This window comes from Nyctibius grandis, chromosome 14, assembly GCF_013368605.1.
Source record: "Nyctibius grandis isolate bNycGra1 chromosome 14, bNycGra1.pri, whole genome shotgun sequence".
NCBI lineage: Eukaryota > Metazoa > Chordata > Aves > Nyctibiiformes > Nyctibiidae > Nyctibius > Nyctibius grandis.
Genome location: NC_090671.1, coordinates 4,255,713 through 4,277,822, shown reverse-complemented (window position 1 = coordinate 4,277,822; position 22,110 = coordinate 4,255,713). Strand labels below are relative to the sequence as shown.

Below are 22,110 nucleotides of genomic sequence, written 5' to 3'. Positions count from 1 at the left end.
AGTAGCCCTAACAAGAGAGGTCCGCCCACATACAACGAGCACATAACCAAGCGGGTAGCATCAAGCCCAGGACCACCGGAAGGTCCAAGCCACCCTCGAGAACCAAGCACACCACATCGGTACCGCGAGGGAAGGACAGAGCTGCGGAGGGACAAGTCACCTGGGCGACCCCTGGAGAGGGAGAAATCTCCAGGCCGGCTTCTGAGCACCCGCAGAGAAAGATCCCCTGGCCGACTGTTTGAGGAGAGCAGCCGAGGACGGATGCCTGTGAGTGGTGCCAGAACTCCTCTTGCTCAAGTCAATAAGGTAAGTCAGGAGCCTGGAGAACCTCTCTGTTCTCAGGAAAAGGCATGGACTGCAGCAGGGCTGATGGTACTGTAAAGTACAAGAGCAAATCAAATCTCGCCCCCTCTATTAAAGCAGAGCACACATGGTGTAACTCGCTGGCCCTGTGAACACCTTCCCTTGGGCTAGTTCTGTAACTGCAAAAGCAGCGTGACTCTGGAACGGCTGAAGTCCTCCAGATCTGAAGGCAAAGGCGCATTTACCAACAGAAATCAAATTACTGAGAACTTGAAGGGGAACAGTATCTGGAGAAAGGAACTGGGAGCCTGCTGTGTTCAGAGTGATGCTGATAGTACTTGCCTTTGTCAGTGGTTTAAGAATTAAGCCGCCTAGAAGCAAGCAGGCGTACACGCTCGTGCAGCAGTAGCAGTTAGGTGATGTACTGCTGCTGGCACCTGGGTGTATGTGAGGAAAATACGTGTGACTGGTAACTGTCATTTTATTTCCCTGCCAGGTCTGGGACCAGTCTTCAGTGTAAGTCTCAGCTAGACAAAGTTACTCATCTTGACCTGCAGGAAAAAAAAGGAAATACACTGAGTATATGCACTCGCTCTGTCTGCTGCCCAGTTACCAAAACAGCACTCCTGGGCCAAGCTAGCTCCGCAGCGGGAGGCGTGACGCTTTTGAAGATCGTTCGCATCTCAGTTAATTTCTCTGCACTTTCCTGCACTCCTGTTTTTTGCACTTTGTACTACTGTTACTCTTTCAAGCAGTTCATGAACTTTTTGTATTCACTTTAGTCCCTAGTAGTTCATCAAGGAAATTAAACGGGAGTAGAGCCCCACCCCAGGTCTTTAATGTGGTTAGCACCCCTGACCAGATAATTGATCATAGTTCTGAGATGTGCTGGGAATCCTGATGGCCTGGAAACAGAAGGGCCAAGGTGAGCGAGTCTTTCAGCAGAAGGTGTGATTGGATATTCTCTCCAGAACACAAGAAAAATTACTTCTGATTAGTCTGTTCACCTGCCACTTCTGAAAGTTATTTTGTTCTCACTAAAATTGCTCTAGAGCAGCTCTGAGGGGGAGGGAAGAACCCTGCTTTAAACGATCCCACGTGCCCAGCCCTGAGACAAAGTGCATTACCTATAAGCTACTGGGGTGTAAGACTTTATCCAGGTCTTCTGCATGACAGTTCACTGCATGCTGCTGCACCATCACTGGCTGCTCTCTCCTTTTAGGTTGCTTTGCTGAGTAGTGTATTGTACCTCACTTGTAAGTTAACCGAAACCTTTAGATTACGCTGCAAAATAACTGTTAATTACTCTGGAAATTTGGCAAGGAAGAGTTAACAAGCCTTATTCTATGACCAGAATTACAGTCACACTTGTGTTCTCCTCTCAGCATTGACCATGGTCCAGTCAGCAATGACTCCGCAGCCCTGACAGGCTCACGTCCCCCAGGGAGAAGAGCAGCCCAGGGCTGGCTCTTCCTGCGGGCTGTACCTTGCCATGCAGCCAGAACCACGTGTCACGGCACACGAGGACACTCACAATGAGCAGCTTTAGCGGTTACTGACCACACCTTCGCCTCTGCTGCTGCGTATCTGACCTCGAGCCATCTATTGCTTTCTATTCTCTTTTGCTGTGAACATGAAGCAGAGAGCAAATGATTTTCAAAGCAGGTTTTGACCAGTCAATCTGCCATAGCAACATTCAGCGTGAACAACCCTGTTCTTTACAACTGGAAAGAGCAAAACTGCATCCAATCTTCCCTTGGCCACACTCTTAAACTTCTGCTAGTCCCTTGCAAGCCTGTGCTAACCTGTTCTAGAAACCCCTAAAAATTCAAATGCCTTGTCGGTGTCCTTTGGCGAGTTCCATGAGTATTGTATTCCGTTCTCTTGTCTGTTGGGTTATTGTAGGTCAGATGATTTGGCAGGAAACTTGGTGAAAGTTTTTGTCTCCTGGTCTGAATCTTTTGAAAGGTCACTGAGATCAGTCTTTAAATCTTTGCATCTCATGGAAGATCTTCGAGACCTCAGCAATGGGCTTGTTGAGTCCTGAAAGTGTATATCTTGTGTCTTGTTCGTGAAATGCTTCCTGCTATAGAAATAGCTCAAAGGACTGTACATATTTACAAGAAACTTTATATTCGTAACAAAAAGGAATTGAATTGGTTTCTACTTTTTTATTGTAAACTGTGCGTTTTTCAACACTAGCTTTTTTGTTTTACTGGTGGTTGTGGACAGCCATCTTCAGACACGGAGGGGCCTCAGCGTAGTCCTCCTCGCTCCCATGAAGAACTACTGTAACATTAAGTTGCAACTGAAGCTCGTTAGCATCAATGAGGTTTTAGGTCTCTAAAAAAGTACAGGATTTTTCTTCATTACCTTTTTATTATTGACAAGGGAGGGAACCAGAGGGACAGTTCAAAGCTCCACCTGGAACGTACTGAACTTTGTTGTTGAACGATAACCAAATAAAACAAATAACTATCTTGACTGGCATGGTGAAATGAACGCTTCCTTCTCTAGAGAGTGACACGAGCCATCCTCCCATTGCACCCGCATGAGAGGCTGTGTGACCCCCAGGCGTCAGAGCTGACCAAAGAGCTAACCCTGACAAGATTTAGCATTTTAATAGTCGTCATTCCCTGAACAAGGAGCATAAGTGGCTTCACAAAAACAAAGCATGTTCGTATGAACTAAACCAGGTGGATTTGTCCAGTTTACTATAGCAGCAGTCAGCTGCAAACACCGACAGCTAAATTCTGCCCTCACGTACTTAACTAGTGCTGGGGTAGAGGTAAGACACATGTGAGTATCTGGGAAAACAATCTCGCCCTGGTAAATGACCCACACATCCTGAGCTGGAAAAAAACCATCTTAATTAACAAGAGTGTGATCTAATGACAGGTTTGGGATTTATCCCAGCAATGTACTGGTAGCAAAGCGGACAGCGAGAGTTCCTCATCCCACCGCTGTAATATGCTGGTGCTTTAAGGCCTAATAGCTGCAACTTAAAAACAAAAACATTCACAAATGGAGTCCGATTGAGTACAACCTGCAGAGTTACTGTACATCTTAACTTACACCTGCTGGGAAAACTTGCTAGATCAGACTTAAATGTAAATACATCTATTTTTAACTGAACCAGTTTTTACAGGGTCTGAAGTATTCTTTCACGGGAAGAGGTTTTTAATATTCACACTGCTGCCTACAGTAACTTAATTTGTCCTCCTACTGTTCAGTGGTTTTGGTTTTGTGCACATGCCCACCCCCCTACCCCCAATAAAGGGCTCTTTGGTGGGTGTGGGGGCGGGTTACTAATAGCTCCTCTTACATTTTGGCCTACATGCCATTCTTCATGAAAGTGCTCTACATAAAACCCAAGCTGCTTGATTTATCTATTGTGCCTACTCTGATGTATATGATGAAATGCTAACTTGTTCAATGTTCCTTTATTTCTATTTTACTGTGCACAAAGAATACTTATTTAAAGCTCATTGTTGCAGTCCTATGATGCATGACCAGAATTGTAACAAAACTAAAATAATCCAGAAACTGGTGGAGTAAAAAAAAAAAATTATTTACTGAGCCTTTTGATTACCAAGAACCCCACGTAAATCCACTGTCAGCTTGACCACCACACGCTGGGCTGAAATTTAGGGGGTCGGGGAGGGCAGGGAGCTCTTGTTATTTCTGCTGTAGACACCGAATGTAAGGGCTTACTCAAGAGTCCCAGAAATGACTGTAACAAAAGTCTCTGCCTCTACTTAAAAAATGTGCTCTCCTAGCAACAGCCAAGAATAAACATAACAGCACAGACTGGGAGATGTGGGTGGGGAACGTAAGCGAGCTAATAAATCCAGCTCTTGATCCAGCTCTTGCCTTCGGAGGGATTCGACTCATCCCATTACAATCAGGGAATGCAGTGCGATTGATCTACTGCATTCACCTGCCAAGCACAAAACAACCTAGCCAAAAAAAAAATAGACAGACACCCCCAAACCCACCCCCCAGCAAAACCCAAAGCACCCAGCCTACCTCTGCCTTTGTGAGCCCCCTGCCCTGCCAGGAGCCAGCTCTCCGGCAGATGCTCCTGCTGAAAAGAAAGGGATCGGGGGGCCGAGGGGGGGCTGTGGCTTACCTGGAGGAAGGTTGTGGCTCCTGGGAGGGGGTAGTTGAGGGCACAGATGCCAGGGATGCCCACACCTCTGTCACCTTGCCATGAACCTCTGGGAGAGGCCCCTGGGGCTGTGGGCAGCTGTGCTCACTCGCCCCAACAAGCAGAGGCAGGTGGAGGCGGTCACAGCATAATGACCATTGCAAGCCATCAGGTGCTGGCTGGGCCACCCACTGGCCACCAGGCCTGGGCCCCTCACCCCGGCTTCTGAGGCAAACAAAGCTTTTCTAGGGCTGCAAAAGCTAATGGTGCAGTGCTGCCTGCACCCTGTGCACCACGTGCTTTACCATCTGGGTCGTGGCTAGAGGCTGCAAATTAAAGCAAACACACACTTCTATAAAGTATTTGGTTCTTAAAACAACCAAACCAACCTTTCTATAAAACACTTGGTTCTGTGGTTCCACCGTACCAGCACTGATGAAAAGCCTAGAGTGAGTCATGCATATAAGTGGAAAAACATGCACAAAACTAATTGAGACCAAGTCCATAAATACCATTAAGTCTTGCCCTACTTTCACCTCCCTTTCTGGTTTCCATCTCTCAAAGTTTCTGCTTCTTTAGTCTTTGACTTGTGAAGAATTTGTTTTGCAACTGAGACAAATAACAAATCAAACTCATTAAGCTACCTCTAAGCTCCCCTTCTAGCAAAACATTAATTCTAGGTCAGTCAAATAAGAAACTTGTGGTATCATTGTCCTGCTGCCACTAAAAGCATTTCAGAGGCCTCATGGCATAACTTCTGGCTGCCAATACACGCTCACATCTACTTTTCTTGGAACACAGCTGAAAAAAAAAAAAAAAAAAAAAAAATCCCAACACTTGCCTCTCCTCTGCTGATGCTTATCCTACCACACAGCCCCAGTGCTGCACAAACACCGGCTCCGAGTTTGCTTCCATAGCACATACCCTCTACTCCGCACCCTGCAACGCACAGCTCAGCCCCACGGTGAGCTCCAGGAGCACTTACTGCCGGTGCCTTGGCCCGCAGTGTCCACCCAAGCGCTCCCAGCCCCCTGCGCACCCCCCACGCACAGCCATGAGCAGAGCCAGGACCAGGGCTCGCAGCTCCTCAAGCCGCAGGCCCTGCGCCCTCCTTCCGGCCCCTGCACAGCTCAGCTAACAGCCCATGGCCGCTTTTGTTACCCCGCAGCAGAGCATGGCAAAAGAGACCCTCCCCCCCCGCCCCCACGCCGTGTCCGTGCAATAGTGCCATTGTGCTACAAGCCGTCGGGACCTGGCACACCTTTGCTGATGCCGCTGTGGCAGGAGAAGCCGTTATTAACCATTATCTAATATTTAAGCATCAGGTTTCTCTATGGCAGGGAACTGACCAAGAACGGCTGTGGTCACACAGTTATCTACTCCTGCATTTAACCTTCCAGGTGTTCTCACTGAGTGAGTTTGCATTTCAACAAAATCCACTCCTGGTAAATCACTTAACTGGCACTGTCCCACCCTCCTCTCCCTGCTCTCTTGATGCATCGTTGTTTACTGCCCTGACACAACCAGCTCAGGCTAAAAGGAGCCTCTGTCTCCCCTGGCCAAGCACGCAGGCCTCCCTGCAGCACACGCTGCTCTGCAGGCACTAGCCCTGACCCCGCATTCCACCGCCCCTACCCTGACCTCCTCACAAGTCAGCGCTGTCTGGTGCTAACAACAACCACCACCGAGGGTGCAGGCTGTCCCACTGCACAGCCTAAGCCAATGCCTGTGACACCAGCCCACAACCACATGCTGTCAAGGAGAAAAGCTTGGGGAAAAAAGTCTGCTTGAAGCGTGGCTGGCTGGAACAGAGGCTGACAGGAGGCGTCAGGCCAACACCAAGCTTTTCAGCCCTAAGGAACTGATGGCAATTGGCCTCTTGCTCTTCCTGTAAACTTTACATCACAAAACACACACTAACACCTCCGCCATCTTCCCTCATTAACTGCAAGTGGACAAAGTGTTTCAAGCTGCACCTATGAATGAAAAGCTTGCCCAGTCCACCAAGGCATAAAACTGTAATCAAGGACTCACAAAAGAAATCACAACCGAGGAAGCTGAGGTTACCAAAGATGGGAAGGATAACAAAGCAAATCACTCACTTTTCTTGAAAAATGTTTTATTTGTTTCTTAAGAGGCTGAAAACAAAAGCAATTCCGTATTTCAGAACACCAAATACTACCCATAGCACAGAATGAAGAAAGAGTTTTCAGAGAAAACCATTGCACTAGACCCAGATCTACTGAGCTACTCAGGATATTGCAACAAGGCTAGTGAACAGATCCGAGGGTGGCAACCCACCCTCCCACGGGGGCTGGTTCCGCCAACTGCTGGCTGCTGCAGCTTTGGCCCCGCTCAGACTCCTTACTTGTGCTATGGGCTCGTCCCACAGCCATCGGGGGCTGGCTATCAGTCATTGGCACAGTCACTGGCACTCTAAGGCACCAAAACCCACACAGCAGGAAGGACCCAGCGGGTCACCTCCTGAGCTGGCTCCTCTGGGGCAGGCCCAGGCACGCTGGCAGGCGGTTTTGCATTAATGTTGCATTTGTTTTGGGATAAAACAGGCTGCGAGTACCAAGTACAGGCACCCTGGCGTTACTATAATCGCTTAGAAAATACAAACAGCATAAAAAGTGGCAGAGATCCCCACAGCCCTGGCTGTGGAAGCACCAAGGATTTTACACCCGCGGCCAACGCTGCAACCTGGAGCGGAGGCCCGGCTCCAGCCCTGGGCACAGCAGGGTGCAGTGCTGCCGCATCCAGCACGCTGCAACTGCTTACCCCAAGGGGCAAGTTTGGCCACTGGGATCCAGTTGACTTACAGTCACCTTCGGGCTGTTACTGAAGAACTAATCCCTAAACTGAATACATCCATTTCCTCACAGTGACCTCTCCCAGCTTAAGGAAGTTCTTATCAGTGACAGCAAGAGAAATTGGTTTCAAAAAGCAGATTACTGCAAGACACGTTTACGATTTACAGAAAAATCCAGCCATTAAAAACAACTGTCTTTACCAGAAATTCCACAGGGGAAAAGTCATATTTCAGTTCTCATGAAGAGAAAAACTACAGAGCTATTCACAGTAGCAACAGTGCACCCCAGTCTGCCGTGAAATAAAAATGACCTTGTAGGTGATTGTGTCGCTGATTTTTGCCTAGAAAGGCTGCTACAAAAAAGATCATCAATATTCACACTTATTTCAGCCATGCAAGTTTGGAACTTGCTACTGAAATAATTGTGTGTTTGATGAGTTACAAAAGCAGTCATGGGCTTGCTTTTGCCGAGTGTTGAGCTCAAACGAGATTCCACAAGAATCCTGAACCTTCTAGACTTTAGGCTGGCTTGTTTACTTCTTACAGTCTGCCTCACGGCTAAAGGTCTTTAATTTGTTGCTGCCCTCACATTTTACACCCTAATTAAACTGGTGTTTTTTTAACTGAGCTGACAGTGGGCACTGACACCTTTGCCATCTGTCTAGTTGCCACGAAGCTGCCATCTCCAAGAGCTTCCAAGGTGAGAATAGGGAAATAAGGCAAATATAGGAGAACCTGGAAGTCTCAGAAACAATACGAAATCAGCGTTCATTTGCAGAGCAGGAGTACATTTGGTTAAGGGAATAATTTTTTTTCTGAGACTGCACTGGCCCAGAACAATTGGTCACAAACTATTGTGATGTTCATATTGGCTTGTACAGCAAAGTAGTCACGTATTTCTTCTTGTAACGATGTGTAGCACTAAGCACCATCACTCCATCCTACAGGAGATGGAAAACAGGTGAGAAACAGAGTTATCTAAAAGCTGCAAGTGTGAAGAACGTGCCCTGGCCTCTCACCTTGATAGAAAGTGCGTAGAGGTGGTTCAACATGACGTGGTTGGGTTCAGGGAGTAGAGCGGGATCGCACTGGAAAAAAGAGAAAGTGAGACAGTGTGAAAATAACAGAACTCACAGCTTACTCATCACAGCTGGTGGGTGATAAACACCGCCTGTAGCGCGCCACACCCTCAAACACATCCCTGCTGCTTACGCTGAGCCCAGCAACAAACACAGACAAAGCTTCAGAGCAATCCAAGATCCCTCCAGGGTGAAACCCTCTGCATACTCATTGAGATCATGAAACAGACCTCAATTATTTCTTAGGTGCTTCTGATATTTTAAGTGTTGCAGTGGGAAGATCAGGGTTTCTGGGAGTAAAACAGAAATCTAGTTTTCTTTTCAATTTTGAAGAGAGTCAAGTAGAAAAATAAATTTACTCCAGATGGATCCATCTGGACATATGTAATAAGGAATTCACCAACATGGCAGCTATTCTAAGGTTTCTCCTCCCTGTCCCCTGTCTGTACCCAGATTTTTCCCCCCATCTGTTCACACCCTCAAGGCCTCAAGGCAAAACAAACTAAGGTACTCACAGAAATGCCTGTGTCCTTATTCAGGATGACCTGCAGCAGGTGGGGGGGGAGAATAGGTGGTGATTTAAAGCGCTCCTCTGCCTTACAAACATAGGGCTCCTGGTGGTACGGTCCTGGGGGTGAACTTGACAGCTCTGCCAGAGAGATGTTAAATATTTAAACAGTCTGTAAGAATATCTGCTCTTTATAGGTATGTTTTTACTGGTACCAAGTTGATTTTCACATCCAGGAACATGCAGCCAAAAGAAATCAATGGCATGTAAGTACAAGAACTACGGGAGCTGACGCAGTGCCAGAGGATCAGTCACTGCCCAAGAAGTGATTTAAGACATCCAAAGTCTGTCTGACTTGAGACTAGCTGTGAAAACGTGGGAGGTGGAGTTCTGAGGGCCCTGCTGCACTACAGAACCTCACTGTCATCGCTGCCCAGCACTCCTCCTGCAAACACTTAATAGCAAACATTGCTCCACAACATTACCTCTAAGGGAGTCTAAAGCAATATAAGGAAAGGTTGATACAGCATGTGGCAGGAAGGCATCCACTAGAATCTCCTCCAAGTCTCACAAATCACACTCTTTCTCCAAAAAGGCTTTGTCCAGAGGAAAGCTGCATATAGCAAACACCAACCAAACACACCTTCTGCCTCAGATTCAAAGGACAGGTATTCTGAAGGAGGATGCAAGGTACTACTTCAATCATGGTCTCCATCCCTACAAAGGTCTATACAGAACACATGGCAAGGCTGATCTCAGAGAGGACTCAAGCTAAATCTTACCTCTCTTCTGTTACACCAGGATATAAAACTTCAGGCAAAAATAGCGTTTTTGTATTATTCTAAGATACAGATAATTTATACTAAACTGTGAGGATATGATATATTCCTGAGCCTGTGTTAGCACTACTAAGATGCACCTAATTTCTGCCTCTTAATGTGCAACTTCTGGCCTCCTCGGCCCACCTCCTTAGAGGAGGATGGAATTAGGAGCAAGGCAGGCTGTCAACACTGGTTTGGTGTTGTACCACTGAGTGCACTTGGAACAGCCATGTCACATCACAGCGGCAAACAAACAGCTGTTAAGCACCCAGGACTACCCCCTAATCAGATCTACAGTGACCTGTGTTGCTCTGCCAGAGGCTTCCTCCTTTATGCATCCCATATTCTTCCTTTGTGCATTTGTGATTCCCGCACACATCCACGGGGCCTGACGAAAGTGGAGATTAACCTATACTGGAGCTTTTAACTCCAGACAAACAGGAAGATGAAATTTTTAACAGCTCTAAAAAACATGATATAAAATTACCAGTAAGCTCATACCAGACATGTCTGAACATTTTTGGGAGTCCACCATCAAAGCATCGAATACTTCAAAGTCAGTTTTCTTCACCTGTATGATGTTGTTGATGGTACCTAGCTGGCTGGTTACTATTGGCTGGGAAGAAATAACATACAAAAGTCAGAATAAAAAAGCTTGCAGGACTATAAGATTCTCAAAACTACACGATCAGCATTACCAAGAATGTAATATATTGCTTTTAAAATATGCTAGTACCAAATAGGAAAAGAGCTCCCCATGGCTCAGATAGTGTTAGGTTAAGAGCAAGCGCAGGATTGAGGACGAGGGGGGGTGCATATGTCAGTTGAAACTGCTACGTCCACAGCACTCAATAAATACTTGGGTGATAGATGAGGCTAGGATCAGGATTGGGCTAAAGTTAACAGTGATGACACAAGGAGCTAAGCTTTAGTTCTAGCTTCTGCAGGTCTTTCAGAGTCAGGCTAAGATCTGCATGGCCTGATGTAGGACAGCTTACGGTTGGTATTGCTGGTTTACTACTAAAGCTAAGGCTGCTGTCCAAGGCAGAGAGTTCAAAGAGCTAAATTTACTGCAAGGTAAATTCTGTGAGGTTCTGTAAGGTTTGCCAAGACAGCAGGAAGACTGGAACCAGCACCAGTGAATGATTAATTCTGAAGCAGGTCGGGACTGCTGGGTGGGCTAGGGTTAAAGCTCATTTTACAGCAGAGGAGGGAGGAAAGGCCTGGTAGATTTTGGCACAATTACTGGACTATGAAAAGATCTAGAGCAGCAATAGCAACATTCTGGCACAGATGATAGCAAGTATAGCACAGAGAGATCTGGGAGGTCAGCAATGCTACAGCACTTTAAAAGATAGTTTGGCACTAGACAAGAAAGCTCACCACATCTTATAAGCCAGTACCCAAGAGAACCTTGTCACCTGTTTGTTACAAAACCTCCATCAGTCTGATGCCACCACCTAGGTCAGCTGGGATCACAAATATCTCTCTCACCAGCTTAAACAGCTTCTGTTGTTAACCAATAAATACCTTCTCTCTGAAAAGGCCAGCTATTGGTAGGGAAACCAGTCTCCTCTTCAGATGCCTCAGTGAATACACACAGCGAGTCAAAGCAAACATTACCTCTGAAGGATCGTGCGTCCACTGCCCATCCACAAAGAACTTGTATTGGTGCTCTCCTTCTGGCAGGTCCAGGATGGCCACGAAGTTATTGTGACTGGAATTTAAGACAAACAATCAGCCCTGAAATATTCTGAAAAGCACATCAATCTACAGACTGTGACAAACACTGCAACACAGAACACAAGCCTCCTCTGCATGCAAAACTGAAAAAGGCAGTGCCACGTTTAAGAGAGTCTCTGATGCAATCTAAAGGTGAAGAATCAAACTAAGGTTAATGGTAATGATCCTTTATTCTGTGACAGTAAGTCCCAACACATTCAAAATTACTATCCACATTTGGATCTAATACATCTAATTAGGATCCACATATTCCTGGCATCAAGGAATTGGCACTGAGCTTTTGTAAAGTCATCCTCATGTCTTCACATTACTTGTGAGACTTCATTTTATCTGCGAGACTCCTGTTGATGGAACAAGCTCAGCTTACTCACATTTCCTTGCCTTTCAGTATTTACCATCATAAATTGCATTTCACAAATGCCTCTGAAATGAATGAACAATGACTAGACGATGAAAGCAGCAACTCAATACTTGTGAGTTCTTTGGGTCTGAACAGCTGCTGCTTAGTGATTTTGATACTCCTGTCCTGTGAACTTCCTCATTCTTCAGAGGTCTTTATCAGCACCTCAGAAGCTGAGAAACAGTTGATGCCATGTGAACAATTCAAACAGGCCACACAATGCCTCTCTCCACTTCTTCTCAGGTAAGGAGCACAAGCATATCATCACAGAGGTGGATTTGAAATTTCAGTTTGGAATAATGAACTCTTCTACTTGAGCATATTTGATTCAGCAACATGATTTTATCCAGCCTCTAAGGAGGTCCAAATACCTCCTTTCCAAGAATACCTAATCTGACAAGAGACAAACCTGTCACCTCTCTTTTTTTTTGGTAAAGAGACATTTTTGCCCTTCTTCCAGATTTATTTCACCATTTCCCATCTCCCGGGCTTTCTACTTAGAGTACAACAGTAATACTGATGTTCCAGTAGTGTTTTTTTCCAGCTCCTGTCTTGATAATTTATTTTCCATTGTTCATGCACAGAACAATCCTCCCAATACCATTTCATCAGGCCACTATGCTCCTCCCTCAAGTTTCCTAAGAAATTAAGACATCAGCCTGCAACAATGACAATGCAAGCAGCCACTCACTGAGATGAGAAACACCAGAAACTGGCAGGAGACCAATCTTTCATGGGTATGTCATAGGTGACAGAGAACAGGACTCAGATCAACAGTTAAATTCAGACTCTCCGCCATCCATTAAGTCTTAAATTTTTGAAAAAACTTTGGTTTAAATGTAATACTTACTCAGGTACAAAATTAAGCAGAGCTCCAGAGCTCTCTGGCAGCAAAAAGCACTTGGTACCTTAACACAGATTGATTCTCCCGTTGATGTAGTTTATCAGCAGGTGTCCCGGGCTCACAGTTTCCTAAGCAGAATCTGGACCCTTTGAGCTGGGCAAAAGCCAAGGATATGGCAAGAAAGTACCTGTGCCATCAAAGACACTATGCTGAAAGCCAACTTCACCTTACGTACCCCACCGCTACCCCAGGCAGCAGACTGCACAACAAGGGTTGCTTCGGGTCATTCATGCATGGTGCCTAGTGAACAAATCACTCCTTCAAAACAGCTCAACTTTCAGCCTGTGCCATCCAAGAATCAGAAAGTCAGATTCTCATCAAGGGCTTGAGAAGAGAAGCAGGGAAGTGGTAAATCCAAGCACAATACCAATCTATCACCGATACAGCAGCAGCAGTTTGTTACCTCCTTGTCAGAGGGATTTTACTCCAGTTGTTGAAGGACCCAGATAAATAAACTTCTTTCCCTCCTCCAGTCCAGCGAAAGACTGTTGGTCGAGCTTGAGTGGGAGTTTTATCATTCACTTCCAGATCTTGCTGCCAAGCTAGGAATTCTTCTTTCTCCAACGGAGCCTGCAAGCACAACGTCTTAATCAAAAGGAGTTCTTTCCCGGCAGGCTTGGACAACCTATATTTTACTGAAGGCCTTTTTGCACTCAGGCACGATTCTCTAAGGTACAAGTCTACAAGTAGTTTTTGTCAGATGAAGATTAGAAACAGCATTTCTAGATGCTGTTCACAAGTTCATTTGCACAAACTCTGCAATGATGTTAAAGCCTTCCAAACTTGCAGAAAGAGTAGAAGGCAAAATAATCCCCCCTCCCTCCAGCCTAAATTAGGTTAAAAATAAATCACTTGAGCTCACAACAGTTTTCAAAATACACAGATATAAGAAGAGGGAGAAAAATAATTAAGAAGAAACACACTTAAGAAGCATTTAAATTATACAAATACCGTAGGCACAAAATTTGTAGTTGGCAGAAAGATTATGAGTTGTCTATAGGAAACAGCTCCGTCCAATACTCAAAATCTAAGTGTAATTTTCTGTTAGATATTCTTATAAAACACAATACACAGCAAGATGTTTCTAACAACCCATCTAACACTGAGCAAAAATCCCGTTAACAGATTTTTTAATATGGAAAATAATAGACAGGTAAAATGTCACTGGTGACTACAAGAGCATTAAGGATCCAAAGGAAGCTGGGGCACTGTACCTAGAACTGGGGAAGAGCTTTGAGACGGTTACATTTTAGTTTTTCTACAATTAATTCTTGCTGGAAACCATGACATTACACTCACTGTATCTGCTTGGACATCAAAGCAACGTCTCTCCTTAGCGTGGGAAGCAAGGGAAATCATCAAGTCTGTGTGTAAACTCAATGATTGAATTACTGAAGGTTGCTAACAGCACAACGGGACGGCATTCCCAAGCTAGCAATGTTAGAAGACAAGAACAAACCAGCAATACCTTCATTTCCTCTGAATGGAACAAGTCTGCATCTTCAGGGCTGTCCATTAAAATTTTTGGTCTATCACCCTCTTTCGTACTGATGGCTCCTCCTGAGTTCTCACCTCGGGATGCCTTATGCCCATGACGCTCCAGTCCAGCTCGCTCGCTGCTTGTGTTCCCCATTGTTAAGGACCTAAAAGCACAGGAAAATCCAGATTAGCACATGTGCTTTTGAAGGCAGAACACCACCAGGCAGGAAAGCAGGCTCATCAGTAGACCTGGGCTCTGCTTCTGAGTTGAAGAGTCTAAGACACTTGATGAAACCAAAATGCTAGCATCTGTAAATTGTATCACACTCAGAACAAAGACACTAAATGACAATCTTTAGCTACTCTTAATAATGTGCTCCAGTTCAATATCCTAGCATCTCTGCAAGACTCAGCCACTCTAAAAGTTGACCAAGCAGGTATCTGTCACTGCAGCACACCGGTATTCTGTCTTCCCAAGCCAAGCGCTTGTTCTTCTGTCTTCTGAACACCCATACATATAATGTTCTACCACATCAGTTGAAACATCAGTAGAACTTTCCACCAGCATGCTTCAAAACCAGTCAACTAGAAATGTGACTTCATTAGAAAATAAAGTTATCTCAGATGACAACCTGCTGAGGATCCTTATAGTGGCTCTACAGCACAAACAGCACACTCCTGCTGACGCTCCACGGGAGGCTTCCTCCAGTCTCTGCTTTTCTCTGGAGAGGCAGGGGCCTGCTGTGCAGGAAACACAACACACCCTCCCGCTCCTCAGCCTGCGGGGCCACATTGGGATGACACTGGATGTGAATGCCACGTCTTAGCTGAGAGACGACTTATTGGTGAAGAGCAGCAACGTAGACGCGGCCGAGGAGGCCGTGTGGAACTGTACAAACAGGGCCTGGCAGAGCGCAGAGCAGGGCATGAGCACGGGCAGGGGATATTGCCCTGGTTCCTGTAAACTCCAGTTACAGACATTGCCCAACTTCCAACCGTACAGAGCTCAGCTCGGTCACAACCTGAAACCAGTCTCAGCACGCACGGCTTAAGCAAATAAACAACTCAATAGTTTAATTGGCACGACAAAAAGCAGGTACACGTGCAAATGTTAACGGGCTATGTGAAACTGCAACAGCTCCGAGCGGTCCGTGTCCTCTTCAAATAGCGACCCGCTGGTTCTGCGAGCCGGCCCGAAGGGAGCCGAGCAGCCCCCGCAGCTCCCGTCAGCAAACGCACCGTGTGTTCCCTCTGCCGAGCCGATGCACGCCCGGACCCGAGCGGCCGGGCAGCCCCCGCCTCCGCCACCCGCCGCTGCCCGGACCGCGGAGCGCACCGGCAGCCGGCACGGATCCCCCGAGGGCGCCCGGGAGGCCGTTACCAAGGCCGCACCGCACAGCACCTCGGCAGCCCCGCGCACCGGGACCGCCGGCTCCTCGCACGGACGGCAAACCCCGGGCCTTGCCGCCGGGGGGCACCGGCCCCGCCATCCCCATAGCAACCCGCCCCGGCCCCGCCGTCCCCGTAGCAGCCGCCGGGACCCCGCCTCCCCCCGCGGCCCCACTCCCGGCCACCTGCCCGGAGCCTCCCGCCCGGCCCTGCCCGCCCGCGGTAACCCACCGCCCGCCGCCAGAGCCCGCCGCCGCCCCTCCACCGCCGCCCAGGCGCTTCCGCTTCCGCCCGGCCGCGCTCCGGGCCGCGGCCCCGGGGAGAACCCGAGCCCGGCGCGCAAGTTCCGGGCCGGCCCCCGGCCCAGGCCCCGCAGCGGCCGAGGCCGTTCCCGGGCAGCCTGCACCCGGCCCCCGGCTCTGCCGCCCGTCCCCCCAGGGCTATCCCGGACCTACTTAGTGTAACTGCTAAACTGGTGCCGCAGGTGCGAGGCCAGCGGCGCAGCGTGCTGCTCTGTACCTGCCTCCCGGAGATGCTTTCTGCAAACCACCGCCCCGGGGAGGTTTTGGATCTGCAGGAGAAGCGCAGATGAGTGAGCACCAGGGCTGGGAGTAGGCAATAAACCATCTCCCCTCTTCATGAAACGGGACCAAGAGCCACCCTTAGGTGGTCAGAGCAGACTGTGAAACCACCAGCACACGGCTCTCTCTCCTCTGAGGAAGCACAGATGGAAATTTAAGTCTTTAACCAATAAATGTTTCCCAAATGAAATTACACTCGTATATTTCTCTAACATGTTTCTCTAAGCATTTCCAGTTACATTATCTCATTTTACCCTTTGCTCTTCATCAGCTGTCGCTGTCTTTCTTCTACTTTTCTAACAGGCATTAAGTCGCGAGGACTGCAGGTTCCTGGGTCGGCAGTTCTCTTTACAAGGAAATTGGAGTGTTTTTCTTAACCAATCGAAGCAACCTGCAAACAGACAGAAGGATTCCTACCAAAACGAAGTGTATCCTTGTGGCATGCTGCTACACTGTGGGAAGAATTCTGCCGGGATAGACAGATTCACCGTGCCTAATCGCGAGTGCACGGCTGGCTCCCGCAGCATGTTTTGAGGAACAGCTGCTCCTAGTTTGTCTTTCATGGGTAGAACACCTCGGCACGGGACAGCCTGCCAGCGCGGGTGTGAGGGGAATGCGTGTGGGCAGCTCTTCCCCAGCCCCTGCAGAGCAGTTAACCCTGCTATAAAATGCAGCTGTTGTTATTTTGGTATTTCACACAGCTTAGCACTCCGGAATTCTTTGTCTCCAAACCCAACTGTTTTGCTCTGCCCAGTTCTTTTTTGGCTAGCACGAATGCATACGCCTCTGTGTGTGCTGGTGGTATCTGCAGAACTGTCTGCAGTGTAGGTTGGAGATATACTCTACCATGTCTTGTCCACCACTTTCCCAGTAGGAGCACAACAGCCAGACAGATTCATTGCAAGCAACAGTACCTTCACTTTGGGGCCCATCCTCACTTCTTTGCAATGTTTTTTGTTACTTCTGAGAACCACAGATAGGTAATAAACTGCAGGATAAGAACTGCTAATAGCTCATGAGGCTGTGGTAACTAGTCTATGGTAGGTCCAAGCATCATTCAATTTAAAGTTCTGGTATTCAAATGTGATGGTTCCTCCCTATACGGTGATGAACCATCCATCCATGGTGTGCTACATGCCAAAACCTTTGGGAGTTACCAGCCTGTGGACAGGACAGAGGCAATGGACACAGCCATCTCAACCTCTTGGTGGTTGGGCTCCACTGTTGCTGCCTTCTCCTCCCTCTTTTCCCCGTGACTGCTTCCTCTTCAACCCTGATTCTTGTCTTCCCTCACTGTCAGTCGTGACAGGTGGGTGTAGAACAGTCCTTGAGCAATCAGCCTGTAACTCTTTTTGTGAGGTGCCTGCTCCCCATGAATTGTGAGGGCTGGATGACATTACACCATGAACGGTGAGTCTTACATGCGGGGCTTACCACTGCTGCCCACTAAATCATCACCCTGCCTCCTCACAGGCACGTCTGTATGCATGGTCCTCACACGCACTGGAGTATTGATTTCTCCTATCAGCTTGAGTGGGAGCAAGATTCCCTTACAGGGAATTAATCCCTGTTAATGCAGGAGATGTGGGAAGCGAGAGATTAGCCACAGATACGCCATCAAGGGCCTGCAGAGCTCATCCACCCACTGATTTTCTGGAACCCTGGAGTTTTGCTCCTCCCTTTAACAGCACCTGTGACTTTTTGCCTCCTTCCACGCTCTGCAACCTGAAGGGCATAAAAACTCCCCCTCTTCCTCTCCATCCAGGACCAGCCTCCACATTCCAAAGGAAGACTACAGAATACCTTTTCTACTCCTGCCCCTTTACATACCTATCTTAACCTTCTTTTTCTTACTGCCAGGTGAGGATGTAACAGATGGGGAGCCGGTTCACATTCTTCCATCAAGACTTTCATATGTGTCACAAATGAGGTTCCTGGTTCACTTCCCTAGTGAGAATATCAGAGGTATCACTGGCCATTGAAACAATTTATCATGACAACTCTCTCTAGTTTTCTAAACTGCCGTATCTCTCAGACAGAGGACACAGCAGCAGCCCACTTAGGCTGAGCCCTTGCTAAGCACTCCTGACACTGGTACCAGAATAATTTGTTCCTTAGCTGTTTAGCTGTGTACAATGCCTTGCAATTTTGGGGGACGCCCAAGAATAGTGACTGTAAGCATTTTCACTGAGAAGGAGAGAAAGAATTAGATAAAAATCTCCTTCTTGCCTCTGACACTAACTGCCAGCATGACCTTCAAGAAAACTCTTAATCACTTTTGCCTTTAGCTATTAGCTTTCCATCAGCCAAAGGAAGGCGACGCTAGGTTGGGTGAATATTGGAAAAATCTTTTAGTTAAATACAAATTCAAAAATGCAGATTATTTTGTTCTGGGGTATTCAGGACCCTGCTTGTGTCCACTACCCACACACCCATGGAACAAATACTCACTTTAAGTGAACATTAAATTTAGACATCACAAAACCAAATATGAGATCTTGGTATTAGCAATCACACCAACAACGTGAATGCCCTAGGATTTACGGTTGTCTGCTCAGGAAAAAGAAGTGGTATCATGGAAATTGTATGGTGAATCACAACAACAGTTTGAACCGCAAATGGAAGGATGGGGGGTAAAAGCATCAGGGGAAAACGTAACTGAATAATTTTGAATAAGAAATTCCCTTGAAAAAACACAAGATAAAAGTAATTGATTAAATGCTTTATCAGGTGTCATGACTGTGCTACACCACCTCACAGGGCAATGTGAGCTTTTAAAAGGAGATGCTCGTAAAACACCTGCAGCATATGAAGAGCCACATGGTCTCTGTGTTATTTACCATGTCACTAGCCACAAGCAAAGGTCAGCTCCTTTTTCCCTTACTCACATCTACCTTCTTTAATAAACATGAACTAGACCTGGCCTGACTATTAAAACTCACACAGAGCATCTGATTCAGAAATTAATTTTAAGGCATTTTGCTTCTTGGCTCATAAGTTCATGAGACTCGGCAGACTTTGTCAAAGTTCCAACAATCATGATGGAGCACTTTCGGTGCTGTAAAGGCTGAGGGGTCAAGTGAAGAGACATCTTTACTACTGAGTCATTCTACCCCCTTGGAGATATCACTTACCGTTTTTCTTCATCTGCTGACTCATTTTTAAAGAAAGTAAGGACCAAACAGCATAGATCTGAGGTCAGGAGCCACCTGTGTTAGAGGAATGTATGTCTTTGATTAAATGGGGTGAAGAATGGCCTTATAAACCTTTCAGGCACAAAAAGTCAAAGCTAAACTCTTGCGCTAGCCCCAGGGAAGGGATGGCACTCACCAACCACTTGTGCTCTAGGCCAGAATCTCATTTTCACTGTTTGGATTATCTCCTGGAGTTGGTTAAAATCAAAAGGTAGTTAAGCCCTCACTGAACACTGGTTGAGGTATGTGTACACGAGGCTGCCATGGCTCACCATTACCACACAGCCTGCTCTGGTGTGCATCCCTTAATTTCAGTGGAGTTTCCCCTTCTCTTACCCCAGAGTATGTGTTGAAAAAGAAATGCAGTGGCCTAAAGTCTCAGGCTGTGCAGTTGAAAGTCCTGATGAATCTGTTAATATATGGCAAAGTTCTTTTTCCTTGATGTGACGCAAGCTTCTTTAGCCAAAGAGAAGTCACTGCAAGCGAAGTGGAAGCTGACTCAGCCCTACAGCTAGATATGACGAAAACAAGAGCCATCCTCAGTCATGAGCTAGTAGATCAAATTCAGACATGCCATAAATCACATTATAAAGGACATATGAGGAAATGCTTCTTGTAGCTTCTGTGCCGTGGAGAGTGAGTTAGGTGGGAGCAGCAGCACAACTTCCTAGAGTTCAAGACAGGATAAATTTAACTGCAGAAACTTCAAGGTTAAATTTCTTACCCTAACCTTCCTTGCTACCTTGGGCTCCCAAGTTTATTCCTCCATCTTTACATTGGCAGAGTGATCTGTTTCCAAACCTCCTCCCCTCCTTTTAGGTCACTTCTGAATTTAGCCCATTTTGCCAGGCTGCCAGGGAGTGATGCAGAGGAAGCTGGGCAGCCTCCTTAAAGGCTCACTCACATTTCAGGGACACATGCTGTTGCTGTGCATGCAGAACATGCCGTTGTGCTTGGGAAACAGAAAATTGTGAGCACACATAAAAATCACTCATAGACCATTGCATCTCTTCTCATCTCCTCTACACCAACATAACACTGCACACCTTCAGAGACCTACTAATTAAAAATTAGGCTGAAGACAGGAGGATAGTAAGAGGAAACCAACATTCAAGTAGTTTTTCAGCATGCAGATACTGCCCATGAAAGACTGAGGGCTCTGTGTCAGAAGTGCTGCAGGTTAGGCAGCAGCCATGCAGACTACCCTGTGCAGGCCTTCTGACGTCTCTGGCTTTGCCTGGAGGTCTCTCCTCCAAAGTCAGGGTAGGTTCTACATTTATTCAACTTCCTCTTAGTTTACCCCATTATCAGGAGTGAAGATTTGGTAATGTGGACTCTTCCCTCCACGAAATAACACATTCTATAAAGGCTCCTGAACAGCTGTCAAGTAACCTGGATGTGGCTTATCAGCTTAGCCTGAAATCAATCCAGTGACTTTCTTTGTATTTAAATCTAACTTGCTTTGGGGAATCCAGTCCTTCAAATGCATCCTCTTGTGCATATGTGCACACACAATGCACACGAAGTAAAAACTAACTGGGAAGATGACCCAGTCTCTCCCCTACTGATGCAAATCAGTAACAAAATCCATCTTAAATAACTGGTAGACAAAGTTAGGGTCCAGGTAAGGAAATGAGCCTAGAGAGAGATGCTTGCACACTGTTCCAGCAGGTGCATCTGGACTGATTCTGAGAGTGATGGACACTGTGGTAGCAATCAGATACAACCTATCTCCAGGCTGAAAGGCAGAACACAGTTCACACTGTGAGCACATATCCAAAGATACAGGTACAAAAGCAACAGCTTCTGGAGCCTCGAGCCACACTGTTCATGGATTGTGGTTGCAACCACATAAATTGAAGAGCTAGTGCAGATCTTCAAGTCACAAGCTGTAAACTCCTAGGTGTGCCTGCAGGGAGGCACCCTAAGAATTTAATTTCATATTATCCCCTTGATTTTTGTGGTTTTTTTTTCTTTTTTTGCTGTGCAATCTAATGAAACACACACCACATGTTGTTTAAGCGTCTGGCTGACCCCCTTCATACGGCAGCAAAGAAACTCCTCTTATATTTAGAAGCCTTCTTCTAGGGTTACATATCAAGATACATGCACACTGCTGTTTTGCAGAATGCAGCTGCCCTGTAAGAAGCGAAAGACGCTAACATGATCCAGGAGCTGAGGCCAGCAATTTCAAGTTTCCATCTGTCCCTGCCTGTAATACATGCAGGAAGGAAAAGCTGGACTTCAGGCATGAGTTGGTGCCTTCAGCATGCAGGAAGGCTGCATCAAAACATGGAAGTCTGGAGCAGCCTTGTGGAAGGAAGATTCTGTTCACCTGCCCAGGACACAGATCCTGAGTTGAAACACATTTTACTGCTTTTTCCCCGCCTATTTCATGAAATAACATAATTCAGCGCATACATATGACAGCTCTTTTTTTTCCCCCCACCAAAATCTGGTAGGTGCCATGCAGAATAATAATGGGCCAAATCCAAAACTAGATGCATGATGATGAAGAACAGGTAATCTGCAGAGCCTGTCACAGATAATGAAATTTGTTCATATGCCCCTCAAAATATAAAGCAGGTACAAATTCCTTGTCAGACAACTGCATTCTGCCTTCCACACCCACTGCTATCACCAGGGGTCTTGCTGATTTGAGCAGTAAAATGTCATTTAGCTTCCCTATGTCTGATACCTCACTTTGCATGGGTCTGTCACACCTACAACAGAATGATTTGGTC

The 22,110-nt window shown here is 46.7% G+C and overlaps 2 protein-coding genes across 8 annotated transcripts in view; one reads left to right on the top strand and one right to left on the bottom strand.

Annotated features, from left to right (window-relative positions):
- Positions 1-2,175, top strand: part of CIT (citron rho-interacting serine/threonine kinase) — a 71,666-nt gene extending 69,491 nt beyond the window's left edge. Inside the window, exons 47-48 of the mRNA XM_068412399.1 lie at positions 3-306; positions 800-2,175. Coding sequence (XP_068268500.1) covers positions 3-306; positions 800-823 — 328 coding nt within the window. The 3' untranslated portion in view covers positions 824-2,175. The remainder of the gene's footprint in view (positions 1-2; positions 307-799) is intronic.
- Positions 2,176-6,555: 4,380 nt separating this feature from the next.
- Positions 6,556-20,135, bottom strand: PRKAB1 (protein kinase AMP-activated non-catalytic subunit beta 1). Of its 7 annotated transcripts, XM_068412419.1 has the most exons (12): positions 20,091-20,128; positions 19,307-19,381; positions 18,003-18,119; positions 16,427-16,563; positions 16,043-16,304; positions 14,192-14,366; positions 13,127-13,293; positions 11,300-11,393; positions 10,178-10,292; positions 8,863-8,996; positions 8,288-8,356; positions 6,556-8,209 (listed from the first exon to the last, which is right to left on the bottom strand). In XM_068412419.1, exons 5-12 carry the CDS (start codon positions 16,216-16,218, stop codon positions 8,132-8,134), a joined length of 1,008 nt encoding a protein of 335 aa, XP_068268520.1. In that variant the 5' UTR covers positions 16,219-16,304; positions 16,427-16,563; positions 18,003-18,119; positions 19,307-19,381; positions 20,091-20,128; the 3' UTR covers positions 6,556-8,131. The 7 variants fall into 7 exon arrangements, with proteins under 7 accessions (XP_068268520.1, XP_068268523.1, XP_068268521.1 ...); XM_068412422.1 differs by lacking the exon at positions 16,043-16,304; XM_068412423.1 differs by lacking the exon at positions 6,556-8,209 and having other exon boundaries at positions 10,164-10,292; positions 20,091-20,135.
- Positions 20,136-22,110: the final 1,975 nt, after the last annotated feature.

What these genes read in the sequence shown, in the direction of transcription:
- PRKAB1 (XM_068412419.1), bottom strand. Translation starts at nt 16,218, where the DNA reads ATGGTTTATTGCCTACTCCCAGCCCTGGTGCTCACTCATCTGCGCTTC. An exon ending in TTAGCAGTTACACTAAGTAG is followed by an intron (nt 14,367 to 16,042) that starts GTCCGGGATAGC and finishes CTGTGCTTTTAG; the next exon opens with GTCCTTAACAATGGGGAACA. An exon ending in AAAATCCCTCTGACAAGGAG is followed by an intron (nt 11,394 to 13,126) that starts GTAACAAACTGC and finishes CTTAAATTCCAG; the next exon opens with TCACAATAACTTCGTGGCCA.